Consider the following 12,836-nt stretch of genomic DNA (forward strand, 5'->3'; position numbering starts at 1 on the left):
GTCTCACGTTGGGCTGTTTGGGGACAAAGTTGGCTCTCTCTGGACTGTAATCTGTTTATGTAATTTGGGTGCTGGTTCTATGTGAGGAATGTGGATGCCAAGGCTGGCCCTTGGGGTGTGTAACCTGTGATCTATGCCTGTAATTTAGGGGGTTTTATCTTTACCTTTTAATGCTGAGTTTTTATTTGAATTCCTGTTGATTTATACCTGCACTCTTGCAGTCTACCCCTAATCTCCGGTTGTGTGTTAGCGGAGGGAGTGATTGCATGCTAGGGAGCGTGGAGCCGGGCCCAAGGAAATGCTTTCTGGGGTCCAATTTTTCAATATTTAACCATTTTTTTTGTTACAAAGATTAGCTGTTTTTTCCCCCTATATTTAATGTATTAAACACACATTATTTGTACCAGTGTTTCAACTTGTTTGCAAAAAAGAGATGGGGAGAAAGTGGGGTGGGGGATAGTGAGGAAAGAGGTATCTGATGGGGAGAAATGCTATCCCCCTATCCACGGTTTATGTGACCGGCGCATACAAGACATTTCTCAGTCCGAGACGTTACGGCTCACCGTACCAATAGCGTGATAGACATTGTGCATTTCACCGGTAGGCTGAGGCTGTTAGGAGTCAGGCTTTAGAAATAGCTTAAGAGACCTATTTACATGTATTTATTACAGTGGACTTGTATCTTTTTAGAGAAGGGAAGGGAGCTCTTAGGGTGGTGAGCATCATTGCCCTCCCTGATGCATTAATTTAACGACTGCTGTCTAAGCTATCGCTGAAACAGCCACGTAACATGTAGAAGCATTGAATCTGCCAGCAGATCAGCTCCATCTACTTGCCCGTTTCTCCTGCTGTAAAGACTCAAACCTTAATCAGTCGTTGGTCTCATCTTAGATTCAGGAGCCGTATGTCTATCCCATGCATGTTTATATTCCCTCACTGTATCACCCTCTACCACCTCTGCTGGGAGTTCCTCACACTTATCTACCTTTATCTTAGTAAAGAAAAACCACATCCCCTTCCATCTAGGCCCATTGCCCTCTAATTTTAGATTACGGCCCCTTGTTCTAACATTTTTTCCTCATTTGAAAAAAAATCAGGGGAGAAAAAGTATGGGGCTTTTGGAGCCAACATTAGGGAAGTATTCTGATGTAACAATAATGAACGCAGGGTTGACAGCAGAGGGTCACTGGGCCGGCCTATGTAACCCATAAAGAATTCAGCGGCATGGAATGTTTAACTGCTTTCCAATTCACCGTAAGGCGAATAAATTCCGCTGAGCGATCCCCCCCCACGTGCTTCCTCAGACGGCTGCCATGACACTTCTCTGTGGTTGTGGGCGGAGCGCGTTACGCCACTCCCCAGGTGATCGTGTCCGGAAGCCACGCCCCGTTCTCACTGCGCATGCTCCCGCCTGAAACACGTGGCCGGGTCCGGAGAGCGAGCAATGGCGGCTGCGGGCGGCGTGTGTGAGCTGCTGCCACCTCCGTGCGCCTTCTCCCCACCGCTCCGGGGGCTTCTAGCTCTGTCAGGGGCGGATGGCACCATCCAAGTGTGGGACACGCAAGGCGGAGGCCTCAAGCGGGAGTACGTGCCCTCTGCGCACCTCAGCGCTACCTGTACGTGCCTGGCATGGGCCCCAGGCCGGGGACATAAGGTGAGGCTTACTGGGGAGTTGCAGGGGCAAGGGATGTAAAGTCGAGGGCATGAGGCGGTCCGGTCTCCCGCGCGTGCAGTGAGGTGCATTCCAGAGCTGGGGCCCACGTGGGGTTACACACGGGAGAGAGGCCCAGAATGTCTAACTACCCCACCAGGGGCACGTGGCGTTCTGGGCGACGCTGCGGTTGTTTATAGAGGGATGAGCTGGGTCGCCCCTACTAAATCGGCAGTAAAAATCCTCTCTGCCCCGTGATGAAAATCTACGGGCTCCGTGAGCCGCTTTATTAACACTTTCGTCACTACGATGATATTTTGTGCGGTCTCCATAGTGCGTGGGGCGCTGAAAGTGTTACTCGGGCCCGTTTACATGTTACCATCGGGGTTACCGAATGGCCACGATGCGTGTCGCGGCCTCGCTGATCACATGTGCTCCTGACATGAGGAGCGCACTTCCTCCCTGCCCCCACCCGGTGGTATCGGTGATCTGCCCCGTGTATGAGCCGGTTGGATAAAGATGATGCCCCTTATTGAAGTATTAGAGCGCAGGGCTACATAAACCTGGACAGTCCCAAAAGCTTGCAATCTATTCTTCTGTTATCCAGTGAACTTTTTCTTTAGCAGCTTTGCTCTTCTTATTCCCCCCCATATGCGGTGTGTGTTGGGTGGATTGTGGGGGTCTCAGGATAGTGCTGTGCTCTCATTGAGAAGACCCGCGAGTGAAGTCACAGAGACTCCTTTCCTCAATATTATAACCGAAAGCAAGCGTTTTACAGCGTAGTTTAGACGGCAAGCTCTGACGGGTGCGTTAATCTCATATCTACGGGGAGGTGTATATATAAGTGTGTGTGTGTGTATGTATATATATATATATAAATATACACACACACACACCTGTTTCTGTAAGTCAAATTGTTATATTGCTTATTATGCCCACTATACCTGTTGTACAGCGCCGTGGCATATGATGGTGCTATATAAAACACTAAATAATATTTCATCTAGCTTGGCTTCTGCAAGAGGAAATTATCTATTAAACGGCGCTCGCCGGTTGTATAAAATAAAGCTCTGTATTTACGGAGGGCGTTCGCTCTTCAAACATCTCGATGATGACGGTGGGCAGCATTTCTTATAATTTTACATTAAATTCATGCGAATAGAAAGTAGTAGATTTTTTTTTTTCAGGGATGTTGTACATAAAGTCTCCGTCCGCTGGAAAATAATTCTTAGGGTTTCGGATTCACGTTTAGGGCTTCGTGTCCCAAAAGAACCGGTGCAGAAAATGCTGTCTTTTTCATTTTATATTGAAGTTTCTGCGAGTGCTTTGGGTTTCCCTGGTCGCGGAAAAGTTTTATCGGAGAAACTACTAGAGGTGATAGTTTTACTTCCCAAATAAAAAAGGTAGAAGCATTTCGGGGGAGATTCCGTATTTTTAGTTATGAGCAGATCGTTGGTGAGAAGGAGAGTCCTCGGTTATGGTGGAAGTGTCTGTCTCTTCTGGTGATCTCGTCTGTCTCGGGAGGTGTATTTTTTTTTCTTTTAGCGTAAAATGAGGGTTTCTATATAGGCCACGTGCCAGTCTATAGGCGATTATATTAGGTTGGGGGGGTTCAGGGGATTACAGAACAAAATAACCTTTCCAAAGCAGCCGGGGGCTTGTATAGGCGATGCGTTCTCTTCGGATAGACTCTGGGGGATTTTGTCTCCGTCCCACACTGACTGCGTTTAATGAAATGATCCGTTTCTTATCCGCGCCGGTCCGAACTATACATATATATATATATTTATTTATTTGCGTATATGAAGGTGACTCTACTGATTTGTTTTATCAGGAAAGCCATCAGAAGAAGAAGCGGAAAGCTGAAGCTGCGGATCAGGAAGAACAATACGACCTGCTGACCATCGGCACGGCCACGGGAACCATTTTATTATATAGTATAGTTAAAGGAGAACTGCAGAGCAAGCTGGTGAGTGCGCCCTCTCCAGCATCCGTTTCCCCCTCGGCAGCGGCTTCTCGTGTTCTTGCGGCGTTCTTCGTTAGTAATTTGGATCGCCACGTGACTGATCTCCTAATCTCTTCCGCGTGTGACAGGTTGGTGGCCACGATAGCCGAGTGAACTGTATACGATGGCACCAGGGAAACGGCTGTCTGTATAGTTGTTCAGAAGACAAACACATCGTGGAATGGAACACACAGACCTGCAAAGTCAAATGGTAAGTGATGCTGCCCAAGGGGTCCTCGCACTCTCACCCCGAGGGTCTTATTAGAGGGGGGCAGCCGTACAAAAACAGGAGACAAGTAGAGTTGGGTTGAGACCTTTATTGGCTAACTTAGTAGGATTAGAGTGCAAGCTTTCAGGACTTCTCAGATCTCTTCCTCAGGCATATACTTACATAAACTTATAATATGCCTGTGGAAGAGATCAGAGGGTCTTGAAAGCTTACACTCTAATTCTACTGAGCCGATAAAGGTATCAACCTGGAACTAAATGCCGTCAGACCGCAAATTCAGTTACTGAAGCAACTGTGAGCAGGGCTCTCACCTGTGGTTAAAGCCTTTCCGTGATCCGGCGGTCGGCCGAACGCATGCGGTGATGATACGAAGAGAACGGTTTCGCAAACTCCTGATATTTTGTGACGATTGAATCTCTTGGCTGTCTGAGCATGCGTGGAATCTCCAACGCGGAGACAAAAGTCCCTGGATGTGTGACTCGGGGGGTGTAGTTCTGGGGTATGCTTAGCTGTCGGGTGGTTATAGAGCCTTTATATATTTATAGAGCGCCATCCATATATATATATTATACATTATACACAAAACTGACAAAAAGATCCACACGTTATAGCATACTGGTACCGGAGGTGAAGCGCACCCTGATCTTGTGAGCTAACAATCTAACTGGATGTTGAAGGATTTCAGGAAGAAAACTTTTTATTTCAAAGTCTACATCCAAAACTTTCTCTTTCACTCCTGTGTTCCAATGGCCCTTTATCACTCCCATCACTCCTGTGTTCCAATGGCCCTTTATCACTCCCATCACTCCTGTGTCCCAATGGCCCTTTATCACTCCCATCACTCCTGTGTCCCAATGGCCCTTTATCACTCCCATCACTCCTGTGTCCCAATGGCCCTTTATCACTCCCATCACTCCTGTGTCCCAATGGCCCTTTATCACTCCCATCACTCCTGTGTCCCAATGGCCCTTTATCACTCCCATCACTCCTGTGTCCCAATGGCCCTTTATCACTCCCATCACTCCTGTGTCCCAATGGCCCTTTATCACTCCCATGTCCCAATGGCCCTTTATCACTCCCATCACTCCCGTGTCCCAATGGCCCTTTATCACTCCCATCACTCCTGTGTCCCAATGGCCCTTTATCACTCCCATCACTCCTGTGTCCCAATGGCCCTTTATCACTCCCATCACTCCTGTGTCCCAATGGCCCTTCATCACTCCCATCACTCCTGTGTCCCAATGGCCCTTCATCACTCCCATCACTCCTGTTTTCCAATGGCCCTTTATCACTCCCATCACTCCTGTTTTCCAATGGCCCTTTATCACTCCCATCACTCCTGTGTTCCAACGGCCCTTTATCACTCCCATCACTCCTGTGTTCCAATGGCCCTTCATCACTCCCATCACTCCTGTTTTCCAACGGCCCTTTATCACTCCCATCACTCCTGTGTTCCAACGGCCCTTTATCACTCCCATCACTCCTGTGTTCCAATGACACGTTGTTTGCTGATCCAAGTTTAAGTGTAAAAGGCTAATTGATGGTTAGAAAACCCTTTTTGTAATTATGTTGCAGCCAGAAATGTCCTTGTTTTCCATGAAAACAGCTGAGTGACCCCAAACCTTTGAACTGCAGTGTGTATGTGTGTGTGTGTGTGTGTGTATATATATATATATACACCCCCCCCAAAGGTGTTTTACTCTTCACTTGGTGTTCGTTCTTAAAACATTTGACTTAATGAGTGAATTTAATTGAATTCTGTCTGCATTTCCAGTCGCTGGCGGTGGTTTCGGGGAGGGTTATTATATGGCTGGTGGGTTCTTTAGTCCTGTATGCACTGGTTGGCTTTCTCTTTCTCCCGGGGTTTCACCGACGGCGTTTACTGACAGCGCTTCTTTCTTTGCAGCAAATGGAAAGGCGACAACAGCAGCGTCAGCAGTTTGTGTATCGGCCCGGATGGAAAGATGCTGCTGTCGGCCGGTCGGACCATCAAACTCTGGGATCTGGAGACCAAAGAAGTCTTCAGGGTATGTAGATGGTCAATGACATCATAGTTTAGTTTACTACTTTATGTCCTGTCTATCCATTGTACAGCGCTACAGAATATAAGGGCGCTATATAAACCATAATAACTTGGAACGGCTACACAGAAGAGCCCATCACAAGTGATTTCTGCTCTTAAAATGTTTCAAATGCCTTTAAAGCCACAGCAATGGGTCAGAATGTGACCTTAATGACGTCATAATTACGTTTTAATGGTAGAGATTATGGAATGTTGGGTTTTTAGTAATTTAACCGTTCTGGACCTTTAGCAATTCACAGGACACTCTGCGGCTGTCACGTCCCTGATGTTCATGCCGACGCCGTCTTCCAGCGAGTCTCTGCCGTCACACGACCCGATGGGGCTGTATTTCTTGTCTGGCGCCCTGCATGACCGACTGATCAGTGTTTGGTGAGTGCCGGAGGGATGTCGGCTGTTGGCCGCTCATAAACCCCCTTGCTTAAAAAGCCACTTTATAACTTCATTTTAGTTTTCCTGATTACATTTAGGGTGCAGTGCTGCGCTACTGCGTGTGTGCGCGCATACACAGGGATAGAAAGCATGCGTTTATGACTGAGCCCGGGTTCTATGGTGAGCAGGCTGGGTCACCAACGAAGGTGTTATCTCCTAAACGGCGCAGGGTGTTGGGACTGCAGTGATTAGGAGCAGCTCCATCCACGCGCTTAATGATTTCCCTACAGCTTTAGTTTCAGGTCAGATTAAAAGACTCCTTAAAAACCTGTCTGTCCTTGGAGCAGCCTCCCAGCCAAAGTGGTAGAGGGTAATACAGTGAGGGATCTTAAACATGCATGGGATGGGCATACAGCTTCTGAATCTAAGACAAGACCAACGACTGATTAAGATCTGAGTTTTAACAGCAGGAGAAACGGGGGCCGAATGGGGCCAGTCTGCCAGCTGATGTGGTGCCCGGTAACTCCTTTTACGCCGTGAACTCGAGGCCCTCTCTCCTCACCAGCGCACGTTTTTATTTTTCAGGCAAGTCAGATCGGAGAAGAAAGAAAAAAGTGCTGTCCTGTCCTTCTCGCTCACCGAAAGCCCGGTGTGCATGGACCTGGCTCCATCTGACAGCAAAGAAAAGGTGAATGGGACCGCAGGGCTCGGGGCAAATATGGCGGTGTCCGGGGTAATTGGCCGAGGGCTGGGGCTTTTCCGCATGCATGCTGAGCCTATTAGTTTGCTATTAAATCTCAGATTAGTGAGTGGAAGGATTCTAGATTCTCAGTCGTTCCTATTCCGAGCCGGTTCGGCTGTATGTAGTAGTGTTTGATAGCTTATGCGCCCAGCTGGTGCGGTAGGCTTCACGCTATTTGACCCCGCTTGGCGCTCAGTGTTTTGTACCCTCTGCCGCTATCTGCCTTCTCAGGGCTGCTGTCACGTGTAGTCCCTGCATGTCTCTTAGATAGCTATATTACTGGTGGGCTCTACTGAGTTGGCGTATCTCTCCGTGGTACTCTGATATCAAATGCCCCACTACATGCCCCATAGCTGTAAAGGGGCAGTCATTCATCCGCCTCTCTCAGCTTAGTGAATGAAGCTGTCGCTGTTCCCGTCTCTTGGGTCACTGGCTCATTCCTACGCTCGCCCCTGGCAGTGTGTCTTCCCGGTGAGGGGCATATAACGCTGGGGTCGTGCATTGTAATTGCCCCTTCAGGTTACAAGCTCCCTTCTGTTTTCACATGTTTTGCTGGCAAATACGCTCCGTGGCGTCTAACCCTTTCCCTGCCAGCGATAACCTTACTATAAGAGCGCGTGTTCAGGTGTCTGCTACACGTGGGGCGCGCGGCTATTGGGGTCACCTTTCCGTATCTGCTTTTGGCCCCCCGGCCCCTGTCATTTCTCAAATGTTTTTTCTTCTTGTTCTCTTGCAGCCGTTGAAGTTGGCAGTTGTTTGCAGAGATGGCCAGTTGCACTTATTCGAACATGTGTTAAACGGGTACGTTACCCTTCCCCAGCGCCCCCCCCCCGGTTTGGGCGTTCAAAATGAGTTGAGGCCAAAAAACTTTGTTTTGGGTGAGGACCTCCTAAAATACTCTGCTTTGCTGTTTTTCAGAAACCACAAGAAGCCCCTGCAGCCCACCTGCACCGTACAGATCGCCACGTCCGGCAGCGATAAGGACTCCACCCCGAAACCCGTCCCCATCCTGGCTGCCAACTTCTGCCCCGACAAGCAGTCCATCCTGCTGTACTACGGGAGCACCATGCAGCCGTTCATCGAGAGAGTGGTGAGTGGCCGATACCCCGAGGGCAAAAATACATTGTTCAGGGCTAAATCAGCGATAAACACAACGCCTCGCCACCATAACATCACAAAGACAAAACCGTGAACTGGTGCGACCCCCTACCTGCTGACCGTGTCCGGGAATGATGGGAGTTGTAGTATAACCTTATAACTGTACAGAATGTTCCATCCTGAGACCCCTGACGGGATTTAGATGTCTCGGACGCCTTGTGGTTTCGTGGTGTTTGATCGGACTCTCGCTGTGATGATATCAAGAGAATGGTTTCGCAAACTTCTGATATCTCGTGAGGAGCGACTCTCTTGGCTGTCTGAGCGGACACTCAAACACGTGTAGTCTAAAGCTCACTCACACTCGGTCTTCTTGAGGAGCTCTAACATCGTTCTCGCGCTCGAGTAAAATACTGGATGCGTTCTTTCACGCGATTCGCCAGTTTTTTTTTTTTTAGATGTGTTAAATATATATATTTATTTATTGCCTTTCTAGGAGCTGAAGACGGACGAGCCTCACATATGTCTAATCAGGGATCTCCAAAAGACTGTCACGCTCCGAAAAGACATGCCTGTCACTAAAGTAAGTTGCTGTTCCTTATCCGGTTGCTGGTAGGCATCTCCGTTCCGTGATCCGGCGGTCGGCCGAACGCATGCGGTGATGATACGGAGAGAACGGTTTCGCAAACTCCTGATATTTTGTGACGATTGAATCTCTTGGCTGTCTGAGCATGCGCGGGTTCTCCAAAGCAGAGACAAAAGTACCTGGATGGGGGGGGGGGGGGGGGGCGATCGCCGTGTAGTTCTGGGTTATACTTCGCTGTCGGGAAGTTATAGAGCCTTTATATCTTTATAGAGCGCCAGCTATTACAATATATATATATATATATATATATATATATATATATATATATACAAAACTGACAAAAAGATCCATACATTAAGGCATGCTGGTACCGGAGGTGAAGCGCATCCTGATCTTGTGAGCTAACAATCTAACTGGATTTCAGGAAGAGCTTTGCTTTGTCGCTGCGAGGCGCATTTTTATTTTAAGGTTGTTTGGCCAAAAAGTCCACATCCACGACTTTCTCTTTCCTGAAGCTGGGCATTGTGTGCGGTGGGAGATCGGGGTGATGTGATTTATACAAAGCGTTGTGTTCCGCAGGTGAAGACTCCAGTTGTGAATTCAGACTCCAAGGTCCTGGTTCCGGGAATTGCCGGTCACAGCTCGGCGTTACCGGCGGCAGCTGCGCTCTCCATCAAGTTGGACGGCAAGAGAAAACCAAGAGACAAAGAGGTGACCGCCTTTTACCCGTTACCGCGTTACTTGTCGGAGAGCCTTTGTTTCAGTGACGCCTCTGACTTCGCTTGGAAATGGTTACTCCACTTGTTTCGCGTTGCTAGCGGTTGCCGTTTAGCGCGATGCCACGTCCCCGCCGTGATGATTTGACCACGGTTTCGCATGTTTCCGATGTCTGTGACGATCTCTTCTCTTGGCTGTCTGAGCGGGACGTGGGCTTGCTGGAAATGTTACAATGTATCCGAAACTGTAGCTGAACGTTTCCCCCGGTTATTGGCACCCAATGGACCGCGTGTATGTGTGAAATACGCCACGTCGGGTGTTCTGTGTCGCCGCGTCTCACTTTCTTCTCCTGCACGTTCCAGGCCAGCATTGAAGATCGTCTCGACGCGATGGACATCGACTCCTCCGCAGCGCAGAGTAAAGGCGGCCTTCCGCAGATGGACAGCCTCGCCGTGCTCCTCGTGCAGGGCTTGGAGAGCAACGACGCAAACTTCTTAAACGTAAGACGCCGTCGCCCCTTCATCTTGTTCATTCGCTCGTTCTCTAAGTTTTTTTCCTCCCCGCGGCGATTAACGTCTTCTCCTTCACTGCTTTCCGACACAGAAAGTCTTCCTTTCAAAAAACGAAAGCATGATAAGGAAGACGGTGGCCCGGATCCCCGTCTACGCAGTCATACCACTAGTGAACGAGGTAAGGGCTTGTTACCTAAACACTGTTGCGCGTTCAGCGATGAACCTGCCCTGCCGGTCTGCGGATTTCATTAATTTATTTCTAATCTAATGCAGATTACGAAGAGACTCCACGGGAACCCCACAAAGTAAGTACTATGCTTCTATCTCAGAAGCCCGTTGTCTGTAGACCAACGTGTTAATGGAAGGGCCTGACTTTTAAGGTCTCTAGCTGTGTTTAGTAGATAAACCCCTAACACCTTTATCTGCCGAGTGTCCTGCCTTAATGTCACGTCGGCACTTCAGCTTTTTAAAGTCATTTTTGTTGATTTCTCCCCAGTGCCCTGCTGATGGTGAAATGGTTGAAAGCTGTGTTTGTCTCCCACGCCTCTTATCTTTCTACGGTGAGTATGTCTTAACGTGTCGCTAACGTGTGCTGCTCACGCCAGTATGTATTGCACATGAAGTGGAAAGGCCTTTATTTATTCATATGGCTCCGTCATATTCTGCGTCGCTGTACAAATTGACAGTTTTTAAAAGCTATATCCGGCCGCAGAAAACCCACCCAAACCCAACCCCTGTAGCCTGCGGGTTGTTGGTAAAAACAGGACCGTTATTTTTTTTATTTTTTTTTTCTCCCCTGCAGTTGCCCGACCTGGTTCCCCAGCTGGGGACGCTGTATCAGCTCGTTGAAAGCAGAGTGAAGACGTTACATAAACTGTCCCGGCTGAACGGGAAGCTTTATCTTCTGGTCACGCAGGTGAGTGGTCCCGGCGGCTGGGCGTTGTGGGGGTTGCAGCGATTCTCCCCAGGAACGCGCCGTTTATTTTTTGTTTTTCTTTAAAGGTTGCTGCTTATGAAAAAGCCCAAAGGACGCACGTGAGCCAAGAGGCGAAGCTGGTGTACGAAGAAGGTAAGGAAAGCGGAGATGTCAGTCTGCAGCCGAGAGCCTTGGGTCTGGGTTTGTGACGCATGATGCGTGTGAAAGCCCCCTATGCCTTTACTCTGATTTATCTATGCATTATATGGCTCTGACTCTGGATTTGACCCCTCGCTGTACAGAGTGACGTGGGGGGGGGGGGGTTGATGTGTTCGGCTCTCCCGCAAACTCCTAGGTTAATGGTTAACCCTTTGTATGCGTGGGAGCCGGCGCCTTACGGTTTGTTGGCCCATTTAGGTTCTCTGTAGAAGCTGATAATTGGGGGTCCTTCCCCACTTTTAAGTTGCGTGTTTTCCAGCTTTAGCGAGCTCTATAGTGCGCTGTATTTAGCAGACATTTCCCGGCCCCTCTGGTAGTCCTTGTGTATTTGAGCCGGACCTGTGGGGCTTCACTCGCTGCTTGCACTTCACACAGCTGGCTCGCATTTGAGACCGGCTTCCATGAGACATAATGACTTTATTAATGTGCGCAGCCTCAAGGTAAATGCTTCTCATCGGGGTTTCCCAACGCACAGTCTAAGCGCCCGCTTTTTTCTTGTTTTCTGTATTGATGAAAGCCCCGCCGTGACCTCTGTCGGCCATGTCTTCCTGGGCGGTTGAAGGACTGGCATGCGGGTCACAGAATGCTTGCATGTGTGAAAAGCACCTCGATTAATCACTTTTTATTAATCTTGTAGAGTCTTCAGAAGAGGAGTCTTCGGAGGAGCTAATGGCGGATCACGAGTCAGATGTAAGAATTGCTTTTTTGTTTCATGACATTTCGTGACATGTGTTGGGTTTTTTGACAAGGTACTATAACCCGGCTGCGTCTCTGGATGGCTTTGTTTTATTTTATCGTTGGGTGTTAGCGTTCCTTGCCCGGCTTCCGTGTTTTTAATGCTTTATCCGGGTTTCTGCGTATTATACGTGACGCTGCCGTTCTTTCTTCTCAGGACAACTGGGAGGAAGAGGAGGAGACGGGGAGCGGAGCCGAAGCCCGGTCTTCAGAAGACGAGTCCGAGGAAGATGATGCGGATATGAGCGTGGATAAAGTGAACGGGGATTCCGACGGGGACCCGGGAAACGAAAGTGAAGAAGAATGACGACTTCCATCGGAAGGAGGACGCTCTCGGGAGCTCTGAACTGTCGCCACGCCGAAGGGTGGCTTCTCCCAGCGCCACGCATTTCAACCTCCAGAATGTCAACCGTTGTCTGCCTTTCCTACCTTTTCTGAGGGCCCGATCCTCTTTATTCTGACCAACTACCCGTGTCCGGCTGCGGACATACGATTTGTGTTTAGATTAAATTGCCGCTACCATTGAATGGTAATTTTTTTATTATTTTACCGTTTTGGAGTTTGACCGCGGGAGAAACGGCCTCGTTACGTTAACGCGATGTGAGATTCACGCGTTTAGAAGACCCATCAGAACGGGCTCGGGGAGTCTGAGGAAAGATCTGATCTTGCCGTTGTTTCCGGTTCATGATTCTGCCATCTTCATAAACCCAAATCAGTGCTTGAATGTCACCTCTGTTTAAGGGGACATTCCACTAAACACCCCCCACCCCCGACTGTCATGCTCCATCTTAGAGATGCGTCAGGGGTTCTTTACAAAGAATCATTGATTACTTAATGCGCCATCGGTTTATTTTGGCTAAGTTAGAGGTCACTGCACCAGTTCTACACTCAGCGGAGGGGAGACTCAAGTATATGCAAGTTCGTCCATTGGAAGGTTTGAGTCCTGTGTGTGCAAAACCATTTCTGTTCCAAACCTT

The 12,836-nt window shown here is 48.8% G+C and overlaps 1 protein-coding gene and 4 non-coding genes across 5 annotated transcripts; all 5 read left to right on the plus strand.

The window, feature by feature from the left end:
* Positions 1–1,444: 1,444 nt before the first annotated feature.
* On the plus strand, positions 1,445–12,166 carry LOC149281653 (WD repeat-containing protein 43-like). Its single transcript, XM_089499091.1, has 18 exons — positions 1,445–1,654; positions 3,486–3,620; positions 3,746–3,867; positions 5,792–5,912; positions 6,198–6,337; positions 6,923–7,025; positions 7,816–7,880; positions 7,998–8,169; positions 8,671–8,757; positions 9,340–9,471; positions 9,840–9,977; positions 10,081–10,167; positions 10,263–10,294; positions 10,486–10,549; positions 10,792–10,905; positions 10,992–11,058; positions 11,762–11,814; positions 12,017–12,166. Exons 1-18 carry the CDS (start codon positions 1,445–1,447, stop codon positions 12,164–12,166), a joined length of 1,992 nt encoding a protein of 663 aa, XP_089355217.1.
* On the plus strand, positions 4,240–4,319 carry LOC149281654 (small nucleolar RNA SNORD53/SNORD92). Its single transcript, XR_016278028.1, has one exon. It is a non-coding gene; the product is annotated as a small nucleolar RNA SNORD53/SNORD92 (small nucleolar RNA).
* LOC149281655 (small nucleolar RNA SNORD53/SNORD92) lies at positions 8,423–8,502 on the plus strand. The gene has a single exon (XR_016278026.1). It is a non-coding gene; the product is annotated as a small nucleolar RNA SNORD53/SNORD92 (small nucleolar RNA).
* On the plus strand, positions 8,828–8,907 carry LOC149281656 (small nucleolar RNA SNORD53/SNORD92). Its single transcript, XR_016278029.1, has one exon. It is a non-coding gene; the product is annotated as a small nucleolar RNA SNORD53/SNORD92 (small nucleolar RNA).
* LOC149281657 (small nucleolar RNA SNORD53/SNORD92) lies at positions 9,608–9,683 on the plus strand. The gene has a single exon (XR_016278027.1). It is a non-coding gene; the product is annotated as a small nucleolar RNA SNORD53/SNORD92 (small nucleolar RNA).
* Positions 12,167–12,836: the final 670 nt, after the last annotated feature.

The sequence above is a fragment of the Sceloporus occidentalis genome, unplaced genomic scaffold, assembly GCF_023333645.1.
Source record: "Sceloporus occidentalis isolate IW3139 unplaced genomic scaffold, rSceOcc1.0.p SCAF_129, whole genome shotgun sequence".
In the NCBI taxonomy this organism is placed as follows: domain Eukaryota; kingdom Metazoa; phylum Chordata; class Lepidosauria; order Squamata; family Phrynosomatidae; genus Sceloporus; species Sceloporus occidentalis.